The sequence below is a fragment of the Tetrao urogallus genome (assembly GCF_951394365.1).
Source record: "Tetrao urogallus genome assembly, chromosome: Z".
NCBI classification, from domain to species: domain Eukaryota; kingdom Metazoa; phylum Chordata; class Aves; order Galliformes; family Phasianidae; genus Tetrao; species Tetrao urogallus.
In genome coordinates, this window is record NC_136816.1 from 23450014 (window position 1) to 23470711 (window position 20698).

Genomic DNA, 20698 nt, shown 5'->3' on the forward strand with positions numbered 1-20698 from the left:
GTGTTTTTGTTTTTGTTGTTGTTTTGTTATTTTTGTTTTTTTAAACTTTCCACCAACACCAGCATTAGAAAGTAAGAAAGATTACAAAAAGGTATAAAAAAAGAATGGAACAAAATTGCTAGCTATCTATCCTTACCAATTACAGTAAAAACTGTTTTAAAGGATAAGTTCATTTCTTCACAATAATTGAAATGATTAGTTTCTTACACACAGAACTAATTTAGTTAGCTTACCACACCAGTCTTAAAAACATTAAAGGTAAATCAGAAAAAGATTACTAACCAAAAGTGCCATAGAATCCTCTAGGTCCGCAAGTACCAACACCGTACTTCTTCAAAGACGCTTGAGCCGCACTCTTTAACATAAAACAAATTATGTGAAATATTTATCCCAGCAATTGGTAACTAATTCTTCTACAGAGTTCATGTTGACTTTTTTTTTTTTAATTCTACTGACCAAGAATATTACATACTAATCTAATGGTTGTCTAGCTCCAAGTATGTTTATCAGATAAAACTTCAGTTAAAAGACAAGTAGCACAAAATTATAAGATGTACTGCTTTAGAAGCATATTCCCTTGACAAAGTTTGTGCTTTCTGAAGTAATTTTCAATTTCAAGGAAGCACACCAGCACAGCTCCTACTGTCACACTGTAAAGTAACTGGAACTCACCTTAACTTTCTCATTATCCAGAAGTCCAAGAAAATTGAATGATGCAAAGTTGATACATTCTTTGCCATTAACAATGATTTTATGGGTAGGAGGACTGAAAAAAAATAATAGAGACCTATTGTTATGAATGAAAATTCATGATTTTCATAAACAATTCAACAGCACGCAGGTTTCATTTTTCCTATTAACAAAGTGTTCTAAATACTCCTCATTTCCATTATTCTTTTAACTGGCAATTGATGTTTAAGTTTAATATTAAGGCTAAACTCAGCAAAATCATTACTCCTGTATATTCATAAAGTATTATTAAATATCTTCCTATTTAGTTTCATGATTCTTTGCTGAAAACTTAATTCATACAAAGACAACTCTTGCAGGGATAAATGCTTCTCCTTAGCTTAAAAGTTATATCTGTTTGGAAGAGTACTAGGAATAAAAATGAAATTGTATTGGTACTTACTTGCACAATAAAAATGTACTTAAAACTTCACAGAATCACAGAATTGCAGAGGCTGGAAGGGACCTCTAGAGATGACATTGAGTCCAACCCCCCTGCAGAGCAGGCTCCCTACAGCAGGCTGCACATATAGGCATTCAGATGGGCCTTGAATATCTCTAGAAAACCTATGTTTTTATCATAAAGCAATCCATAATACCAACCTCTACTGCCTTGTGCTAACTGTAAACAAACATAAGTATTCTGTTTAATTGAGTTTCCAACTCTCTTTAAACCATAATTGTTTAAATAAACCATGTAATCAGGAAATACAAAAACCATGAAAACATGCAGTATTAACAAATGAACAACAACATAAGCAGAGAACAGAAAAAAAATCTGCACTAAAAGTTACGGTTTAGATAAAAGATTATTGCAATTAAAGAAAAAACAGGTATTTCTGCTTTAAATGTAAGTATGTTCTGTATTCTAAAAGCAATCTTGTTTCAGCAAATATACACTTCAATACTATAACCTCAAGAGCTTCAACTAATCACTCACTGCTGAAACTCATAGCTAAGCCAATTACAAAACCTTACATCTGTCTATTTCTCTATGTGTTGACAAATAACAAAATTGAGAACTATCATCCAAGCCACAGATGGCAAAAGCAAAGACAGGGAGAATGAAGAATCAGTCGTTCAAGAAAGGATGCGATGAGATTTGAGACCACCTGAGAAATCTGAGTATGTACAGGTGCAACCTAACACACACATCCAAGGGTCCCAAGTGAACTGTAAAGAGATGGATACCACTTGATCAACCACATTTGAGAAGCTGTGGCAATCCAGTGAAGTTCTCAGTGACTGGGAAAGGGGAAACTTCACCATCACTATTAAAACGGAAGACCCAGGAAACTACAGATCAGTCAGTCTCACCTTTCTACCCAGCAGACCATGGAACAGATACTCCTGGAAACAAGGCTAAGTTAAACAGAGAATAGAGAAGTGACAACCAACATAGTTTCACTAATGGCAAATCCTAATTAACTTGGTGACCTTCTACAAAAGGATTATAGTGTTGGTGGATAACGGAAGAGCATTCGATATCATCTGCCTGGACTCGTGCAAAGCAGTTGAGACTGGCAGTACATTCAAAACAAATTTCACATCAAGCATTCTGATGGTCCAAATTGATTATTTCAAGAATAATTTTTCATGAAGTGCCAAGTAGCTAGGCAAAAAATCAGTTTCTCCTGCAGTGTCTTCTAATTGCACACATCCCCCTCACAGGATCACAGAATTCCCTAACCTCTTACTCGAAGTTAGTATACAACATGCTAATATTAAAAAAAAATTAAAACCAAATTACCATAAAAAAAACAGACCAGAATGAAGACAAAGACAAAAGTATCCATTCAATATTAAAAACAAAACAAACTAAAACCCTAAATTAAAACATTCAAAGAGGTAAAGATTATTTCAATAAGGATCTTGATAAGGTTCCAAAAATAGGACTTTCTCTTCAGTGGCAAATTCAGTTCTGTCCTCTAAAAATGCAATTAATTTATAAATGATTTTACAGATATGGAAATAGTTTGCTATTAATATGCTTAAAATGTGGATACAAAATACTTTAATTAAAGCAAAAAACAGAAATTACCTTAGTTAGACTTACCCTGAAACAATGTTGTAGTTGAGAGCTGGGTGATCTTTTGATACAGGAGGAACAAGAGGCTCCGGCTGCCATTCTTCAATCAACTCTTCTTTTTCCTGAAGAACAGAAAAGAAAATTGCTCAAAATGGATTTCCACTACAAAAGTCCTTGTACTCTAATAGACAGTTGTTAACAGTTATGCAGTAAATTACATACCCTACTACATATAACCTTTCTGAGACACATGGTTGGTAATATCTCTATATGGTCAACCAATAATCTCTGAGTTCTTCAAAGGGAAGAAAGTGTAAAAAACACACTGTGATGGTGCATTAAAAATCTCATGATATGATAATTAAGAACAGAGATACAAATTTGGTGTCCCTGACAAATTCAATCAATATTTAATTCAGTCTACTTCTAATTATCAAAATCATCTTCTACACTATGTAATTTAACACAAATCATACAACAACTGAACATAAATTGCCACACTCCACATTCTCAAGTCTTCAACTGTGCTGTTCAAAGAACTCTGGCATTAAAATACTAAGCAAAGTAACACAAACATGATCAAGACACAACAGAAAATATAAACTGCCGGACACTTAAGACATAGCAGAGGCAACAGCAACAAAACTAAACCATACATCCCTCCATCTCATCATGGAAGAATACCCAATGCATATTTATCTTCAAAGTACTCTATACAAGAAAATATCAGTTAAATGATTTTCTGAAAGATCTGTGGTGGACCAGCAAGGCAGCTGCGTTAGACCAGTTCCACATAAATCAGCAACTGCTAAGGAAAGCCACCAAAACCATTCTTCATAGCAACCAAGAAGAATTCTAAAAGAGGATTATTTACTAGTATAATAAGGTAAGCGTTGTTAACTAACTTTTGACAACAAAGGTGTTACATTTCCATAGAATGCTTAAAGGTACTTATTTTAAAAAGTATATTATTAATAATGAATAAAATACTGAATAAAAGAATTGTAATCAGTTTTTTAAAATAACTTGGAAATGTTGTTGTTGTTGTTTTTATTAAGTTCTTTCAAACCTTCAATGTACAAGAACAAATTAAAATCAAAGGGAAACTACATGCCAGAATAGTGTTTACTTTTGCACGCTTTCATCAGTTTCTTTTTATTAAGCTAATGAATAATCTTGTTTCTAAGTATTTCTGGAATATAAATTAGTATCCCAAGAACTCTGCAAAGGTCTATTTCAAAAGACAAATGAAAAAATCACTTTCTATGTGGACATAGTTATCTGTATTTCTAATATTTTGCTGATGTAGTAGTTTAAATACCTTTTCATTTTACTTTTTTCATGTTAGATTTTTTTTTTTTTTTAAACTCTAATTTTACCCAAGGGTCGTATGCTTTAAAGGAAATAAAATGCCATTACACATAACACATAACACAATACACAATTCAATTTATCCATTATTTTGAAATGGCCCTATTCATGTAAGAAAAGGCTCTTTGTTTCTTCAGCAATTGCAGAAGAGATCACTGGAGCCCTGCACATAGTTGTACGTGCATTGAAATGCTAATCCATATACTACTACTTATTACAGCATAGTAAATCTCACGTTCAACAAGATTCAGCAACTAACTTCAGATGGCAGATTACTAGACAAAGCATCCTATAAAGATTGATGCATATAACATCAATAACACCAAAATGGTGAAAAAAAGTATTACCTGAATTCAGGTTACTCTCAGCATGAAACAAGAAACCTAACTCTGTTTGCTAAACTGATCCAAAACAAACAATGGTATTCTGATTTTGGGTCAAGGTATTTATACAAGCTGGAGCAAGATTTCTTTGAGAGCAGCCCTGATGAGAAAGACTTGGGGGTCCTGGCAGACAAGAAGCTGGACATGAGCCAGCAGTGTGTGCTTGCAGCCCGGAAGGCCAACTGTGTTCTGGGCTGCATTAAAAAAGGGGTGGCCAGCAGGGAGATGGAGACGATTGTCCACCTCTACTCAGCTCTTGTGAGGCCCCACTTGGAGCACTGCATCCAGGCCTGGGGACCCCAGTACAGGAAGGACATAGAGTTCTTGCAGCAGGTTCAGAGGAGGGCCACTAAGATGATCAGAGGGCTGGAACATCTCTCCAAAGAAGAAAGATTGAGGAAACTGAGCTTGTTTAGCTTGGAGGAGACCTCATCGTGGCCTTCCAGTACCCAAAGGGAGCACATAAACAAAATGGGAATGACTATTTACACAGGTTGATAGTGACAGGACAAGTGAGAATGGTTCTAAACTGAGACAGGGGAGGTCTAGGTTAGATATTAGGAGGACGTTTTTCACTCAGAGGGTGGTGACACACTGGAACAGGTTGCCCAAGGAGGTTGTGGATGCCCTATCCCTGAAGGCATTTAAAGCCAGGCTGGATGTGGCTCTGGGCAGCCTGGTCTGGTGATTGGCGACCCTGCACATAGCAGGGGATTTGAAATTAGATGATCATTGTGGTCCTTTTCAAACCAAGACATTCTATGACTCTGTGATTCATGTGCAACTCTGTACCACATAGCTATTTAAACAGCTATTATGAAAGATCTAATTTCATACTATGGGTGTTGATCCACAGCACTGTAAACCAATAGCTGTTACGGTACAGTCCTCTCTAAGATACAAATACTTTTCCATTCCTTTTGTTAGCACAGGCAGTCATGAAACAGACAATAACCTCCTTCTGAAAAATGATCCAGATGAAAACAAATCCAGCAAAAGCGACACGGACATGCAGCTAAGCTAAAGGCCACAATAAAGTAGTCCCAACCTAGACTGACTAACTACAAAACCAAATCCTGAATGAAAGATGTCCAGCAGTACTCCATACCTTCTCACAATGCTTCAGAAAAACTTCTACAGATCAGAAAACAGGATATCTGCCCATGCAGACTGCAGTTTGCTCCAATGTAGCTGGTGATAAAGGCCTCACCTCAAAACCCTGAGACACAGTGTAGCCAGCACCAACAGTTCTGTGTCTCTTTTACACTACTTTTTAAATTATTTTCAGAAATAAGCCTAAGTTAGATGAGAAATGCTGCAGCCCGTCAGTTACCGACAGACAAAAGAGAAGAGCAGTATATAAGTTCCACTGCCTACGGGAGAAGAACTTACAAAGTGTGGTGCATTTTTTGTAGAGCTGGTTAACATTTAATTTCAAAAAACATCTTTATGACTTTCATACAGTGAAGCTTAGAGGCAGAGAATGAAGTATCTTTTTTTTTTTTTTTTTTTCAAAGTAGGCAGAATCAAAACCATGTAAGTAAGTATTTTGCTTTTTTTTTTTTTTTTAATCTGGATTTTATTTTATTTTATTTTTTTTAAGGATACAAAAAAAAAAAAACACCCAGAGGCTCAACAATTGAAACATCAATTGAATGAAAATCTTTTTGAAAAAGAGCATAGCAGGTAAAAAACTTTTATATTTATATGCATTTATATGCATTTTATTTATGCATTTATAGAAGAAAACCATATTTACAGAAAGAAACTACACTAAATTAACACAGTGCAAGTGAAATTGACATCTGTAAACATAACGAGCAATTTGGAGTTAGTAATTTTCTCCCTGTTACTCATACTGAATTGGTAGGAGCTTCCACCTTCCACTTGAAAGGTCTGCAGTATGCAGGAACTGCATCGCAGGCCACAAACCACTGACAAGATATGGTCCCGCCTTTTTTTTCCTACATGAAATAAATCACTGGATAGTCTGAATTGGAAGAGATCTTAAACTCTTCCAGTTTCAACCCCTCTGCTACGGGCAGGGACACAGTTGCCCAAAAGCCCAGGGATGGGGCATCCACAGCTTCTCTGCACAGTGTATCATCACTCTCACAGTGACAAATTTCTTCCTTCTACCTATTCTAAATCTCTGCTCTTTTAATTTAAAACTGTTTTCCTTGTCCCGTCACCACATTCCACCATAGTCTTCCTCCACAGCTTTCTTATTTCCTTTTAGGTATTGGTAAGCCACTGTGAGGTCTCCTCAGAGCCTCCTCTAAGGCCAAATAGCCTCAATTTTCTTAGCCTGTCCTCACAGCAGAGGTGCTCCAGCTCTCCTGGTCATCTGGACTTGTTCCAACAGGTTCATGCCATGCTGATTGTTCCAGAGCTGAAAACAGTTATCCAAATCTCTTGATTAGAGAAGAATCTCCCTCCTTGCCCGCTGAACACACTGCTTACAGTATCAATGTAAAAAAAAAAAGATCCACAGTGCATATAAGCCAGCCCACACTCCTTCCTCCTTGAATTCAGCAAATACCTCAATACACCAGATTTTCCAGAATAAGCAGAAGATGATCCATCTGATATCCATCCATAGCTGAAAGAGGCTTTCATACAGTGACCCTCACTATCAGAACTTCTACTTGGCACCTTCTAAATACGTGCCTAATTTCAGACCAACATCAAAAATAAAAATATTTATTCTCAACTACACAGAGAAACCAGACTTTAACATTGTAACATTCTCAATATACACTTGATTCACTCATTTTTCTTCAGTTCACTGTACTTTAAAATAGCTACTTGATGGAAAAAAAAACTTCTAATTTCCTCTCTCTCAGGCCACAACATAAGTAAACTCATTCTCAGTTCCTTCCCTCAGTCTCAGTTCTTTCCCTAATTCTTTTTAATTTATATAGACACGTACATTTTATGTTTATATTTTAACATTGAACTTTTGTTTATGAATATCCTATGTGGAAATACAAATATGTTTTGTTTCATAAAACAAAGTAGAATATTTATACAAGTAGGTAAAATCTGTATAAACATTTTTATATATCTAAACATACATACACATTTTTTTTTTAATTGTTGATGGGTTTTAGTATTTAAAACCATGCGCCTTGTTAAGAGAAATACTTTGATGTAAACACATCCAATCCAAATTATTTAAACAAGCTGTTGTTCTTTTTACCCTGATTTTTACAAAGTCATAGAATCACAGAATGCACGAGGCTGAAAAGATTATTGAAGACCACCTGGTTTCAACATCTCTGCCATGGGCAGGGCTCTCACCCACCAGATCAAGCTGCTCAGGGCCTCATCCAATATGGCCCTGACCATCTCCAGGGATTAGGCGTCCATACCTTCTCTGGGCAGCCTGTACCTCACCACACTCCCAGGAAAAAAACTTCTTACTAATATAACCCCTCCTCTCTTCTGGTTTAAAACCATTCTTCCTTGTCCTATCACCATACACTCCAGTAAAGAGTCTGTTCTTTCAGTTGTCCCCCTTCAGCTACTCTAAGGCCACAATGACGTCTCCTCAGAGCCTTCTCTTCTCCAATATGAAGAAGCCCAGCTGCCTCAATCTTTCTTCACAAGAGCCCTCTAATCATCTTTGTGGCCATCCTCTGGACCCACTCAAACAACTTTACATCTTTCTTGTGCTGGGGTCCCAGGCCTGAACGCAGTAGTCCAGATGGGGTCACACAAGGGCAGAACATAAGAGCATAATCATCTCCCTCGCTAGTATGAAGCAATTATCTTTATGAAACATGTCTTTGCTAGCACAAGTGTTTTGAAACAGTGTAAAGCATACAACTGTGTCAATATGTAAAGATTAATAATACCTTTTTTTATTTTCAGTCATACCAGTCCTCAAATAATAGCACTTTAAGTTATTGGTATTTACAGAATTATGCCATCAACTGGTAAATGTCTTTAGCTATAGCGGAATCTTGGCCTGAAAGAACTGGAAACTCACAGGAAGGAACTACATCTGCTTTTCTCTTTAAATACCTTCTGATCCTGACCAATTCTTGAACATTACATGTGTAAGAGACAGCTCTCATGGCCAACATTATTTCTTGGCCATGAATTGAACATTCTTCTCTGAAAAGAACTTTCTAGCCTCCCTGTGAATACTACACTAATTAAATTTATTATACTATTACCATAATGAACATTCCAAAATTAAAAAAAAAAAAACACAATTTTTTCTTGTATACACAAGTATAAGACTCCCAGTAAGGTTTCACAGATTGAGAAAAGCTCAGTACTATTTACTGCAGAGTGACAGACTGTCAGATCCACAAGGTTACTTCCTTTTGCACAAATTGTTGGATGGGAGTGAATTTGTAGCTAAATGATGGAATGCAATCTTTGGCAACACACACCAATCCTCACTGGCCCTTTGCTCCTTTTCAGTAGATTTTACTTCGAATAAAAAGCCCATGAGAATCTGCATGTCTAGTATTCTATCTAGCCCTAGATTTATTTGTAGCTCCTGAAATCCCAAACTATCAAGATGTTACAGTCAGAGAAAGTACTTCAGTTTATTAGTTAATTATTCAAGAGCTTCATTTTTTTTTTTTTTTTTTTTTTTTAATTGAACCAATAGCAATACCTGCAAGCAATGTTATGAATGATAACAGTCAGCCTGAAAGCTAATTCCCTAGGTTTCACTGTACTATTGCTACACATTTGACTAAACCCAGAAAACACGTTTGGGTGGATTTCTTCATTGTTTTAGAAGTGTGACTTGTAGGTTCACTAGATTGCACAACATATAATCTACTTCTGGTTTCCCAGGTCGGACTGGTCCTGACAGATCATGCTATATGGCTGTGCAATAGTGGTACTCTTTGGTAATATTTATCATATGAAATCAGCTCTTCTCTGGCAGAAACCCCAAGAGCAAGTCACTGAGAAACACCAACTATCATTATGTAACTGGCTGACATAAGGGTAGCCTGAGCTCTGCTGTGTGAGCTGACATATCTCCACTGCTTGCATATAAACAACCCAGTCACTCTTTCTGGTGTGGCAGAGACTGGGCACCACAGCATCAATTAAACAAAGGAGAGAGCAAATAAGCAGCATCTCCTTGCTGGCATGTTACTACTTGTAGCTCAACAGACCAAAACCTGCTTGTGTAGCATCCCCTACTGCAGTAAGCAGATCAGTGTAAGCTATCTGAGGATTATTAGTGAGGATTAAGATTTTCTTCCCCACCTACAGCCATTTCACATGCAAAAGAACTTTTTCACGTCACCTACCTTACAGAAAAATAACAGAATCCCAGCACAGCTTTGATGTTTCAGTCTGCTTAAGTACTCCTCCAGCCGTAGAAGGCTTATTCACATTTTTACTTCACTGCTGTATTTATGCTTACTTTCAAATAATTACAGAATTGTTTTGCATACTGCATATTTATTGTTATTATAATGCAAGCACTGTACATTAGTTAGGGCGTATAAGCATTATTTTACAAGACATTTCCTTCCAAATACAGCTGTTTATATTGAAAACATTCCTTCAATTTTCACAGATCAGACCAATTTAAATTTCCTTTATCAACTGTCACATAATCTCAATATATCACCAGAAAGCATTTCCTCAGACTATGCTATCCATCAAGAACAGTTAAGGCTGGAAGGAACTTCAGGAGGTAATCAGGTCCAAGCTCCCTGATCAAGCAGAAACATCTAGAGCAGGCCATCCAGGAAATACCAGATACAGGTAAAAAAAACTGGAGGTGTTAATAATTAATATCTCAAATCATACCGTTTGCTATAATGCAGCTCTTAGCACTTTTATTCTTCTGCCCTGCAATTGAGAATTAATGTATCCAGTATCCATACAATGTAACTTTTTACAATTTTTACTGCTAGAATTAACATTCCTTTTTACCTCTCGAGTTCAAGAAATTTCTTATAAGTCTCATGAGAAGTGTCACAGGAAGAACTTATCGTATGCAGCCCAGGGATATCCGTAAAACAAATTGTACTAATTCCTGTTTGTCAGAGCTTCTCTGGGCAACCTGTTTCAGAGACTCACTGCCCTAGACTGAAGTCACTTTTTACTAGATCATTAGTCTTTCATGGTTACATTAGTTTTGTTACACTGTTTTTTAACATTTTTAGACTCCCAAATACCATGCTTACAAACTGAAGAGTTTAAGCAATCCCTTACTCAGAATATTATCCCTTGAAATCCTAAGAAAAGCTAACATAATTTGCTGTTTTACATCAGTGGTTCAACAGTCAAACACATCAATGTTTATCAACTGTTTCCATAAAAAAAAATATTTTTACACTATACCTTAGGTGTTAGATCAGATCGCTCTTGAAGCTTGTATGTCTTGGAAAATATAAGCCTGATTATCCATAGAATTAGAATTCCTTCCAAAATAAGATGGTATGCAGGAGCCTAAAAATAAAGCAAAAAAGCATAATAAAGCACAAGAACTAAACATAATTCTATTTGAACTAGTTTGATACTTTCCGACAGTTTTGTCTCCACCAGTTACATTCTCAGGAAGTCAAAAACTGATCAAAAGCTGATATGTGTTTCCAACAAAACTTAGGATTTTATAAAAATGCACCACTTCACAACTACCAAATTTAGCCATTGAGTATGAATGGACTCGTCCTACTGCTAATGAACAATGTTCAGACTACATTGCTAAGCAGTTTTAGCTATAATCACACACTAATTGAATACTGAATATAATGACTAAAGGAACTACAGATAAGCCCTGTGGGTCACATCGGTGTCTATGAGAGCAGAAAGTTTTTACAACCACAAACAGAGCTTCCAGGTACAAATACATAGTTTTGTTCTATGCCTTTTTGGATGCTCAGAAGGAGGAAATTCAATTGTGTCCAGTAGCAGAAGCAATTTAAGGTCTTTGTGGAGTTATGGCAAAATTATTTGACAAGTTGTTTAAAGGACAGGTTCAGTTAATTAATTTCAGCAAGGCCACAGTCTATACAGTAGATGGCCTACTATTTTTAAAAGACTCAAAGTGCAAACACAGTAGAAAGATGATATTTCCTTGAGTGCTAGATCTTGAGATCGCATTTTGAGCCAGCCCTTAGGATTTTGCCCAAGCATTACCAACAATGCCATGCAGCTTTAAGACAGAGCTTGAATCCAAACTTACATTATCTGTTCACATTTGACTGAAAATAAAGCTTACCCAAACACCTAACTTTCGTGAATGAACTATTCAATAAACTAGACTTCCCAACTGAGATTGCTATTTCCTTACCACCAGCCTAGTTTTGCAAAAGAAGGAAAACAAATAAGCAACTCTTTCCAGACAGCCTTGCTGATCTACATCAAAGAAAAGCCACAAACAACACGGTGAGGAGAAGATGCTACTTGTCAGCACCTTAAAACACCGTTTTGAAAAAAAAAAAAAAAAAAAAAAAAAAGCGCCTGTTTCTTAGCGGAGGCGATGACATGCTCACCTAAGTCCACACACTACAGTCATTCCAGAGCGCACCTTTTTTCTGCATCTTTAAAACACCATATATCTGTTTCAGCCTGGCACCTTGACAGAAGCAGAAGGCGCAAGGCGCTGCTAGAGCCGCCGGCAAGGCTCCGCGCTAGCTCGCGGCCGCTTCCTTCTTGTGACCCGGCCAATTGGAACCCCGCTTTCAGTCGTCTGTCCCAGGAAATCCCGACCACCAGGGCCAAGGCCGCGAAAGACCTCAGTCGGTTCGGCCGTGCCTCGGACCCGCCACCGTGTCCCCGCCGCGACTTCTTCGGGCAGCGGCTTGCCACCATTTCGCAGAGCTGCCACCACCCCGCAGAGCTGCCACCACCCCGCAGACGCGACACACCTCGTAGAAGGCCTGCACCATCTCCACCAGGATCCACTGCTGCCCCATGCCCACCGCCGCCACCATGGCTACTTCCGCCCGTCGCCGCACAGCCGAGCAGCTTCCGCCCCGGCCTCTCGACGCCGACGTGAGGGGTGGGGCCGGAGAAGGCGCTCCCTGCCGCCCGGAGCGAGAGGCGGGCAGCTGACGCTTGCGGCGCAGCGGGAGCGGCGGCGGCGCCGCAGTGGGCAGCGGGCCAGGGTGAGCCCGGCTCCTCCACCCGCGGGGCGGGGCGGGGCGGGGCGCGGGAGGCACGAAGCCGCCGGTGAGTTCGAAGCCGCCGGTGCTGAAGGCTGGCAGATGGGAGAAGTGGAGCGCGAAGCTCTAGAGGAAGGTGGCTCAGCCCCCATCAAAGAAACTGATTAGTAGTAGTGCAAAATGCACTCTCGTAATGGGATTGCTGGGCATGTTGGAGCAACGTTCCTGACTCGCACATACTATGATGAAACCTGACAGGAGACTGGTAGCTTTGTGTCGTAGGTGTTCAATAGCTCACCTGGTGATGCTTGTTCAAGTCCTGTGCAATGAGCCTGGCATCATGGTGCCTTGCTGTCACCACAATGCTTAACCTCCTTTGGTGTCCTTGATGAGAGGGGAGGCTAGGCGAGGAACACACTCAAGTAAATTCAAGTAGTTATAAAAGGGAGTTGCATAAGAAGGCAGCCTTGAATGGATGAAAAGCTGAATGTGAGCCAGCACTCTGCACTTGCAGCCTGAAAGGCTGATATTATCCTGGGCTGCATCAAAAAAGAGGTGACCAACAGGGTGAGGGAGATGATTGTCCCCTCTACTTAGCCCTCGTGAGGCCCTATCTGGAGTACTGTGTCCAAGCCTGGGGCCCCAGTACAGGAAGGATGCAGAGATTCTTGAATGGGTCCAGAGAAGGACTGCAAGAATAATGAGAGGGTTGGAGCACTTTTCCTGTGAAGAAAGGTGAGGGACCTGTGCTTGTTTAGCTTGGAGAAGAGAAGGCTGCAGGGAGACCTCACTGTGGCCTTAGAGTACTTGAGGAGAGCTTATAAGCAGGAGGGAGACCAACTTTTTATGGGGTCTGATAGTCATAAGACAAGGGGGAGAGTTTTAAACTAAAAGATTAGATATTAGGAGTAAATTATTTTCCTTATAGGGTGGTAAGGAACTGGAACAGGCTGCCCAGAGAAGCTCTAGATGCCCAGTCCTGGAGATGTTTAAGGCCAGGTTGGATGGGGCCCTGGGAAGCCTGATCCAGTGGATGGCGGTTCTGCCCATAGCAGGGAGTTGGAATTGGGTCACCTTCAAGGTCCTTTCCAACCCAAGCCGTTCAGTGATTCTATGACTCTGTGTGCTAGTTCTTCCCTCCTCACCATGTTAGAAACAGTCTTGTTCATTAAGTATGCCAGTCTAATGGTTCACTTTTCTCAGCACTTACCATCCTCACCTGTGAACTGGGAGGAAGAGCCTATAGTTTGCTCTCTCGTTAACAAACATGGTGCTTGCTGTCTGCACACAGAACAGTGACAGGCTTGCCAAAGACAGTTGCAAAAGTATGTGGTTAATGAATTGAACAGCAAAAGCAAAACCAGATAGCAGTGGAAATGGCTTTACAGGTAAATTCAAGTAAGTAGAGCAATTACAAACCTAAGAACCCTGCCAGAGTGAACAGCCTTAAAAGCTGAGCATTGCAGGGGAGATATGGACTTCTGAATAAGAAGGGGAACTGTGATGAGTGTGCCTGAGTGCAGTTGAGCACAGAGAAGTGGTTGAGTGCTTAAGAGGGAAGGAATAGAAGGGAAGGGAAAGCTGGAAAGAAGTTTGCATAGGAAGTGAGGTAGCACTTCATGAAAAGGAAAGAAAGGATGTTTCTGTTTAAGGAAGTGTTTCGGAGTTGCTTCTCTGCAGGGCACTTCTGGTGATCATTTGGAGACCACTGTGCAACTGCCTTCTTTGAGGCTTTGCTCAGTATTCTTCATCATGATTAGAAGAATGGAGCAGCTGTTAGATGATAGTGAAAAAATTGAGCATTGTGGCTAATGACACACAATCACTAACTTATAGTTTTACAGTAGAGGATTACTCAAATCAGTGTACTTTATTTTGATTGCTGACAAGTGTGTAATAGTTGTTTTTTTTCCCCCCTCAGTTCCTGAACTTAATAACACACTTCTAAAATTCCAGGTTTTACTCAGTATAGAGAAAATCGTGGTTTTAGGCTATCTCAACAGTCAGGACAGAAACAATAAGTGTCTCCTTTATATTTTAGTTGCATGAAGACTGTACTGTTCACTGTCAAGCATTTCTGTGGCCACTGAAGAGGAGTCAGGCTCTTGTGAGATGGCTGCTACTACCAGCCTGAAAGAAAGTGTCTGGTATGCAAACCAGTCTCAGAATGACTCCCAGACAGTGGGCCACACTAATCATCTTGGTGAGGGCAGATTATGTTACCTCCTCATCTCAATTACAGGTTCTGATTTTCAAAATGTTTGACATATGTATAGACAATTAGGAGACTAAAAAATTAATTATGTGAGACACTGGGAGAGTTGTTTCCAGTTTGAAATATAGCACTGTTAATAACATACCAACTAGTAATTCTTCTGGCAATGAATTCCTAGTTCCTGGTCTGGATTATCTTTGGGCAGGGACTCTTGTAGTAGTAAGCTTGTTCTTATTGTTCAGTATTTTTACTGTTCCAAGACAAGGCAACACTGCTAACAGCTTAAGGCTGCTATGCTTCTTACAGAAAAAAAAAAAAAAAAAAAAAAAAAAAAGGGGTGGTGAAGAGAGAACTCCTTTGAAATGGCAATTTATGGCTGGGAAGGAAAGTGAGATTAAAAAATACCTGAATCTGTCTCTAAAGCTGCATTGAAAGCTACTGAGATAGTGAGTGTCATTTGGAAATACCTGCTCCTGAAGTGTCTTCTCCATATCCTTCAGTTACACAATTTTCCTAAAGTGGACTTACTCCAGACCCTCTGTATCAACCCACCCATTTTCCCCACCTTGCTCAAAATTCACAGCTCCAGTTCCCCAGGTCAGCACTCACATTCCACTCATTTCAGTTTTCACATCAATCTAGAAGCACAAAAATGGGTCTTAATGCAGTTATCAGGAAATTTATTTTATCCTAAATATCACAGAGTTGGCCAGTGCCAGTTACCTTCTGCCTTCTTCACCCCATTAGTTGTTCCTCCTGTTTTTCCATTCTTACTCTGTCAAGCCTGAAACAGACAACAGGAGCTAGGTATGGACATGAGGAAATGATTTCTACCTTTCTTCTACACTTGTGGGTCTCACTCTTGGCTTCTTTTGACCTGGTTACAGTATTAATAAAAAACGGAGGATAATGGCAGTAGGGAGTGTCACATAGCTGCATGGGATGGTGATGATTGCTGGCACCTACTTGTATTGCTGTCTTAAATATGTGCACATGGAAGAGAAGGTAAGTAGAAAAATGTTGGAAATGGCAGGATAGGTCCTGAGAATCACTGACTTTCTCCCTGCCTCCTCCAAACACACACACGTGCATAGGAATGGGATGATGACAAAGGAGATTAAGGACATAAAGTAGACTTTTCAACCATTCTTACACATTCTGGATGACAGAAGCTTAGCTTATATTTTGGGCATGACTAGTTGTAACTTTTTGACTCCGTGGCTTCCCTCAAAAAATAATCCCAGGTCCTCTTTAAGTACTGGTAGTGTTATCCTGTACTGGCAAGGAGAGTAGGACAGTGCTAGTTTGGCTTTTCTTGTTGTCTTGAAACATGATGCTCAACCAAGGTGATGTTGGCAGCAGCCACAGAAAATGCACCAAGTCAGTTGAGAGCTTAGTCTTAAGCCCCAAAAACATGTCTCAACTCTAAGTGGGGAGCAGAAAGATGTTGCAAGGGTATACTGTGCAAGCACCAGGGAGAACTTGAATATTGAGTTCTGTGATTTACTCGGTATGCATAGAAGTGAAGCAAGTGAAGCACAGGATAAATTTAGTACTGTCTCAAGCCACACACCACTGCTTCTTGGAAATATGCTTACTCCTTATTCTAGTGAATTAGCTCTAAATTAACTTCATCAATGGAAATCTATTTCGTGTTATCTGCTATGTAGGTGGAGACCACAAGCTTCTGTACAGTGCTGTGTCGGAGTAAGGTGCACCCACTGGTCAGTGTACTTCTACATTCTAGCCATCTCAGTCTATGACAGCATCTTGAACTGCTTCAACTGTGCAGATTTAAGTGTCAGGAAGTGGAAATGCCATACAAAAAGGACCAAATGTGTTTTCAACTGCTAGAAGCTGATTACTATTTTTATCCTGAGAAACCATGGTCCTCTTTGCAAAGTATTTTGAGTCAAATTTAGACTTTCAGTTCAAAAACCTAACTTATGGAATGTAGGCACAGTATAATCTCCTGCCTACACTTCTCTTTGCAGTGACTAGGTGGGCTTTTCTGCACTGGGCTAAGCACTTAAGTTTTCAATAAATGGCAGATGAAAGTATCTTAACATGGAATTGACAACAGATAAGCCCAGTTCTGTGTTGATTAGAGAAAACTTGTGTTAGGAACTTGCAAGAGCATCTTAACCAGGCTGCTAAAATCACCAACAGAACAGACACTAAATGAGAATTCTTGCCTTACAGAGAGAAGGTTACCCATATGCAGTTTTGCAGTGCTGAGCTGTGGTTAAATCCCACATCTCTCTAGTTCAACTCATTCTTCAGATATACTCAGGTTGGGGATTTGCAAGCCAGAACTTTCTCTTGGCTGTTACCCTTTATTGCAGAAGGATGTAAATGGATGACTTACCCATTCTGTGTAAATATGCATCTGGATTGATAGCCACCTTTTACTACAAACCATGGTCAAAACAACATGCCACTTACTCTAAATCATTTCACTTTGAATCTTTCATCTTCTAGAAACAGAAGTACTGTTATAAATACAACAACTTGGAATTTGTGTTTTTCACTTCTTTTTGTCCCACCTTTTCCTCACAGTGAATTGTCTGTCTGCAAATTTGGATTAAAAAAATGGCAGATGTGATGAGCAGACTTTTGTCCAAAGTCACTGTAATGACTCCAGCAGTTTATAGCAGGTCCAGACCTGTTTAATATCTTAATTAACAATATGGAGTGGAGTGGACTTCAGTAATTTGCAGAGGACATGAAACTTGAGGAAGTGGCTGACACATCACAGGGCCATTCAGCCATCCAGAGGGATTTTGACAGTGGGAAGACTGACAATAACCTCATGAAGTTCAGCTAAGAGAAATGCAGAGTCTTACAGCCCCAGGGAAGAACAGTCCCAGGTACCAAGATATGCTGAGGGAAACCCAGCTGAAAAGCAGTTCTGCAGAAGAAGATACAGGGCTTTTGATAGATACCAAGGCAAACATGAGTCACTAGTGTGTCCTTGCTTCTAGGAATGTTAATGGTGCTCTTGTTTGTGCTAGGCAAATTATCACTAACAATTCAAGTGATCTTTTCCCTCTACTCAGCATTGGCAAGGACACATCTGGAGTACTGTGTCCAGTTCTGGGTTCCCCAGTGTGTTATATATGAACACATTAAAAATAGTCGATCAGAGGGCCAGGAAGATGATTGAGGGACTGGAGCATATCTCTATGAGGAGATGAGAGAGTTGGAACTGTTCAGCCTGGAGAAGAGAAGGCTCAGGGAGATCTCTTCAACATTGGTCTGAAGGGAAAGTGCAAAGATGATGGAACCAGGCTTTTCTCTGCAGTGCCAGGACAAGAGGCAGTGGACACAAACTGGAATGCAATAGGATCTGCATGAATATCAGGAAAGACTTCTTTACTGTGCAGATGACAGAGCACTGGAATAGAAGTTGTAAGATCTTCCTCCTCGTAATCATCAAAAGCCATCTGGAAGTGGTTCTGAGCATACTATCCTAGGTGGCCCTACTTGAATAGAAGCTTGGATGACCTACTGAGATCCCTTCCATCTTCAGCCGTTCTGTGATTCTGTAATAGAGTTAAAGCAGGCTGATCACATGGACTCTGACTTCCTTCATAAAGGTTGTGAGTCAGTCAAAGTGAAGAATAGAGTATGCTGTGAAACACCATGAACTCTCAATGTGCAAAGTGACCAAACTTTGTAGATTAAAATGTGTCAGTTCAGAGTGCTTTGCGTCATAAATGTATGTGTCTGCATCAGATTAAAAATCTTTTTCAATCTGATAATGCATTTCATCAATCTGATATGCATTTCATATTTAAATTTGTTCCAATGGAGTAATCTGACATACGTTGCAGGTAACCTGCCTAACATGCATTATACGTAATGTAGAGCTCCTCAACTGAAAGAAGATGGGAAAGAAAAATACAGTTGGCTTAAATTCTAGCAGTTGATAAGGAGGACAACAGAAACCTAAGAAGATCTAAAGCATCATGTCACACCCATCCTTCAATTACCATTTTAGAGGCTTATTCTCTTAATGATCAAACTAGAAGAGAAGCACTGGGAAATTAACCCTGAATTGGTTCAGCTTATTTACTTGAAGAATGTCTAAGAAACTTTCATGTCAATATTTTCCCTGCTTACTGGTTTATGGTATAAACTGTGGAGGATTTCATGTTCTATTGTCTTCCTAGAGCTGAACAATTCTGATACCCCAACTACATAAGAAGACTGTCTTCTGATCCAGCCTAAGTGTCCTTTAACCTATATGTGCTTACATGGTGGTCATCCTGGTTTGTACAAATGCCTCTGCTTTTACAGTACAGTTTATCCACTGGCTGACATCCATGAAGATGGGATCTGCAATGAGTACTTTTACTGTACCAAGCAGTGGAATTATCTTTTATAGGTTATTCTGATGCCAAGAACTTCAGAAACTGCAATGCTTAGAAGCATAGATGTGTGATGTATGCAGCTTTCATTTTGCATAATTGCAACTAGATGCCTCAAATAACTCATTAAAAAAAACAAATGAGCTGCTGTACTAAAGTTATAAAAGTACAGGTGTGCTTGAGTACAAGATGAAGGTGAGAATTTGGTTTTTCTTGTCGGATATTAGGACCTTTTGACCTCTATTGTAATAAAAAAAGAAGCAGCAAGTACTGTGGATCTCATTTGCTTGCAAAGAATGGGAAGATAAAGAGGTGGTTACATAATCATTATACTCTAGGTAATACATTCAGTTTCCACAGAGTTCGTAAGTACAGCTTGTGAAAGTCTCTGTCTGTGTCACAGATAGTCTACGATCTCTTTCTTACTCATAACTGTAAGTGTTCCTCCAAATCTGAAATTTAGAGTGTGGTCCAGATACCAGGAAGTCTACAGGAATGGTACTGGATTTGAAGACTTTTCTTTTTAAAATTAAAATTGCAATATTGTCATCCTGAATTTGCAGAAGATACTTAGCTTCCAGTACCAGCCTCAATAAATTGGCTTTGCACTCCCATCTAGAAGAAGGGCTGTAAAGGGGATTCAGGAAATTATAGGCTTGTCAGCCTGAGCTTGGTACCAGGGAAAGTAATGGAGTAAATCATCTTGGATGAGATCACACAGCACATGTGTGGCATCCAAGGGACCAGGCCCAGCCAGCACTGGTTCATGAAAGGCAGGTCATGCTTGACCAACCTCATCGCCTTCTATGACTGGGTGACCAGACTGGCAGACAAGGGAAAGGCTGTTGATGTAATCTACCTAGACTTCAGCAAAGCCTTTGACACAGTCTTTCAATCACAGTATTCTCCTGGGGAAACTGGCTGCCATGGGCCTGGACAGGTCTACCCTTCTTTGGGCAAGGAGCTGGTTAGAGGGCCGTGCCCAATGGGTAATAGTTAATGGAGTTAAGTCCAGCTGACAACCCATTATAAATGGTGTCCCCCAGGGGCCATCTTATTTAGTATCTTTATTGATGACCTAGATGAAGGGATTGAGTGTACAAACTGAGTAAGTTTGCAGATGCCACCAAGCTGGGAGGTGGTGTTGATCTGCCTAAGGATATGGAGGCCCTTCAGAGGGATCTAGATAAGCTGGATCGCTGGGCTGAGGTGAACAGGATGAAGTTCAACAAGGCCAATGCTGGGTTCTGCACTTTGGCCACAGTAACCCCATGTAGCGCTACAGGCTTTGAGCAGAGTGGCTGGATGACTGTGAAGAGGAAAGGGACCTGGGGGTGTTGGTTGATGCTCGGCTGAACATGAGCCGACAGTGTGCCCAGGTGGCCACGAGGGCCAACGGCATCCTGGCCTGCATTAGAAATAGTGTGGCCAGCAGAAGCAGGGAGGTGATCATCCCCTGTACTCAGCACTGGTGAGGATGCACCTCGAGACTTTAGAGA

At 39.8% G+C, this 20698-nt stretch overlaps 1 protein-coding gene across 1 annotated transcript in view; it reads right to left on the reverse strand.

The window, feature by feature from the left end:
- The window catches only part of SPTLC1 (serine palmitoyltransferase long chain base subunit 1), a gene marked incomplete at both ends in the record, with an annotated part of 30067 nt that extends 17627 nt beyond the window's left edge, over positions 1-12440 (reverse strand). Inside the window, 5 exons of the mRNA XM_079548733.1 lie at positions 283-355; positions 673-766; positions 2786-2880; positions 10846-10953; positions 12375-12440. Coding sequence (XP_079404859.1) covers positions 283-355; positions 673-766; positions 2786-2880; positions 10846-10953; positions 12375-12440 — 436 coding nt within the window. The remainder of the gene's footprint in view (positions 1-282; positions 356-672; positions 767-2785; positions 2881-10845; positions 10954-12374) is intronic.
- Between the last annotated feature and the right edge of the window lie 8258 nt (positions 12441-20698).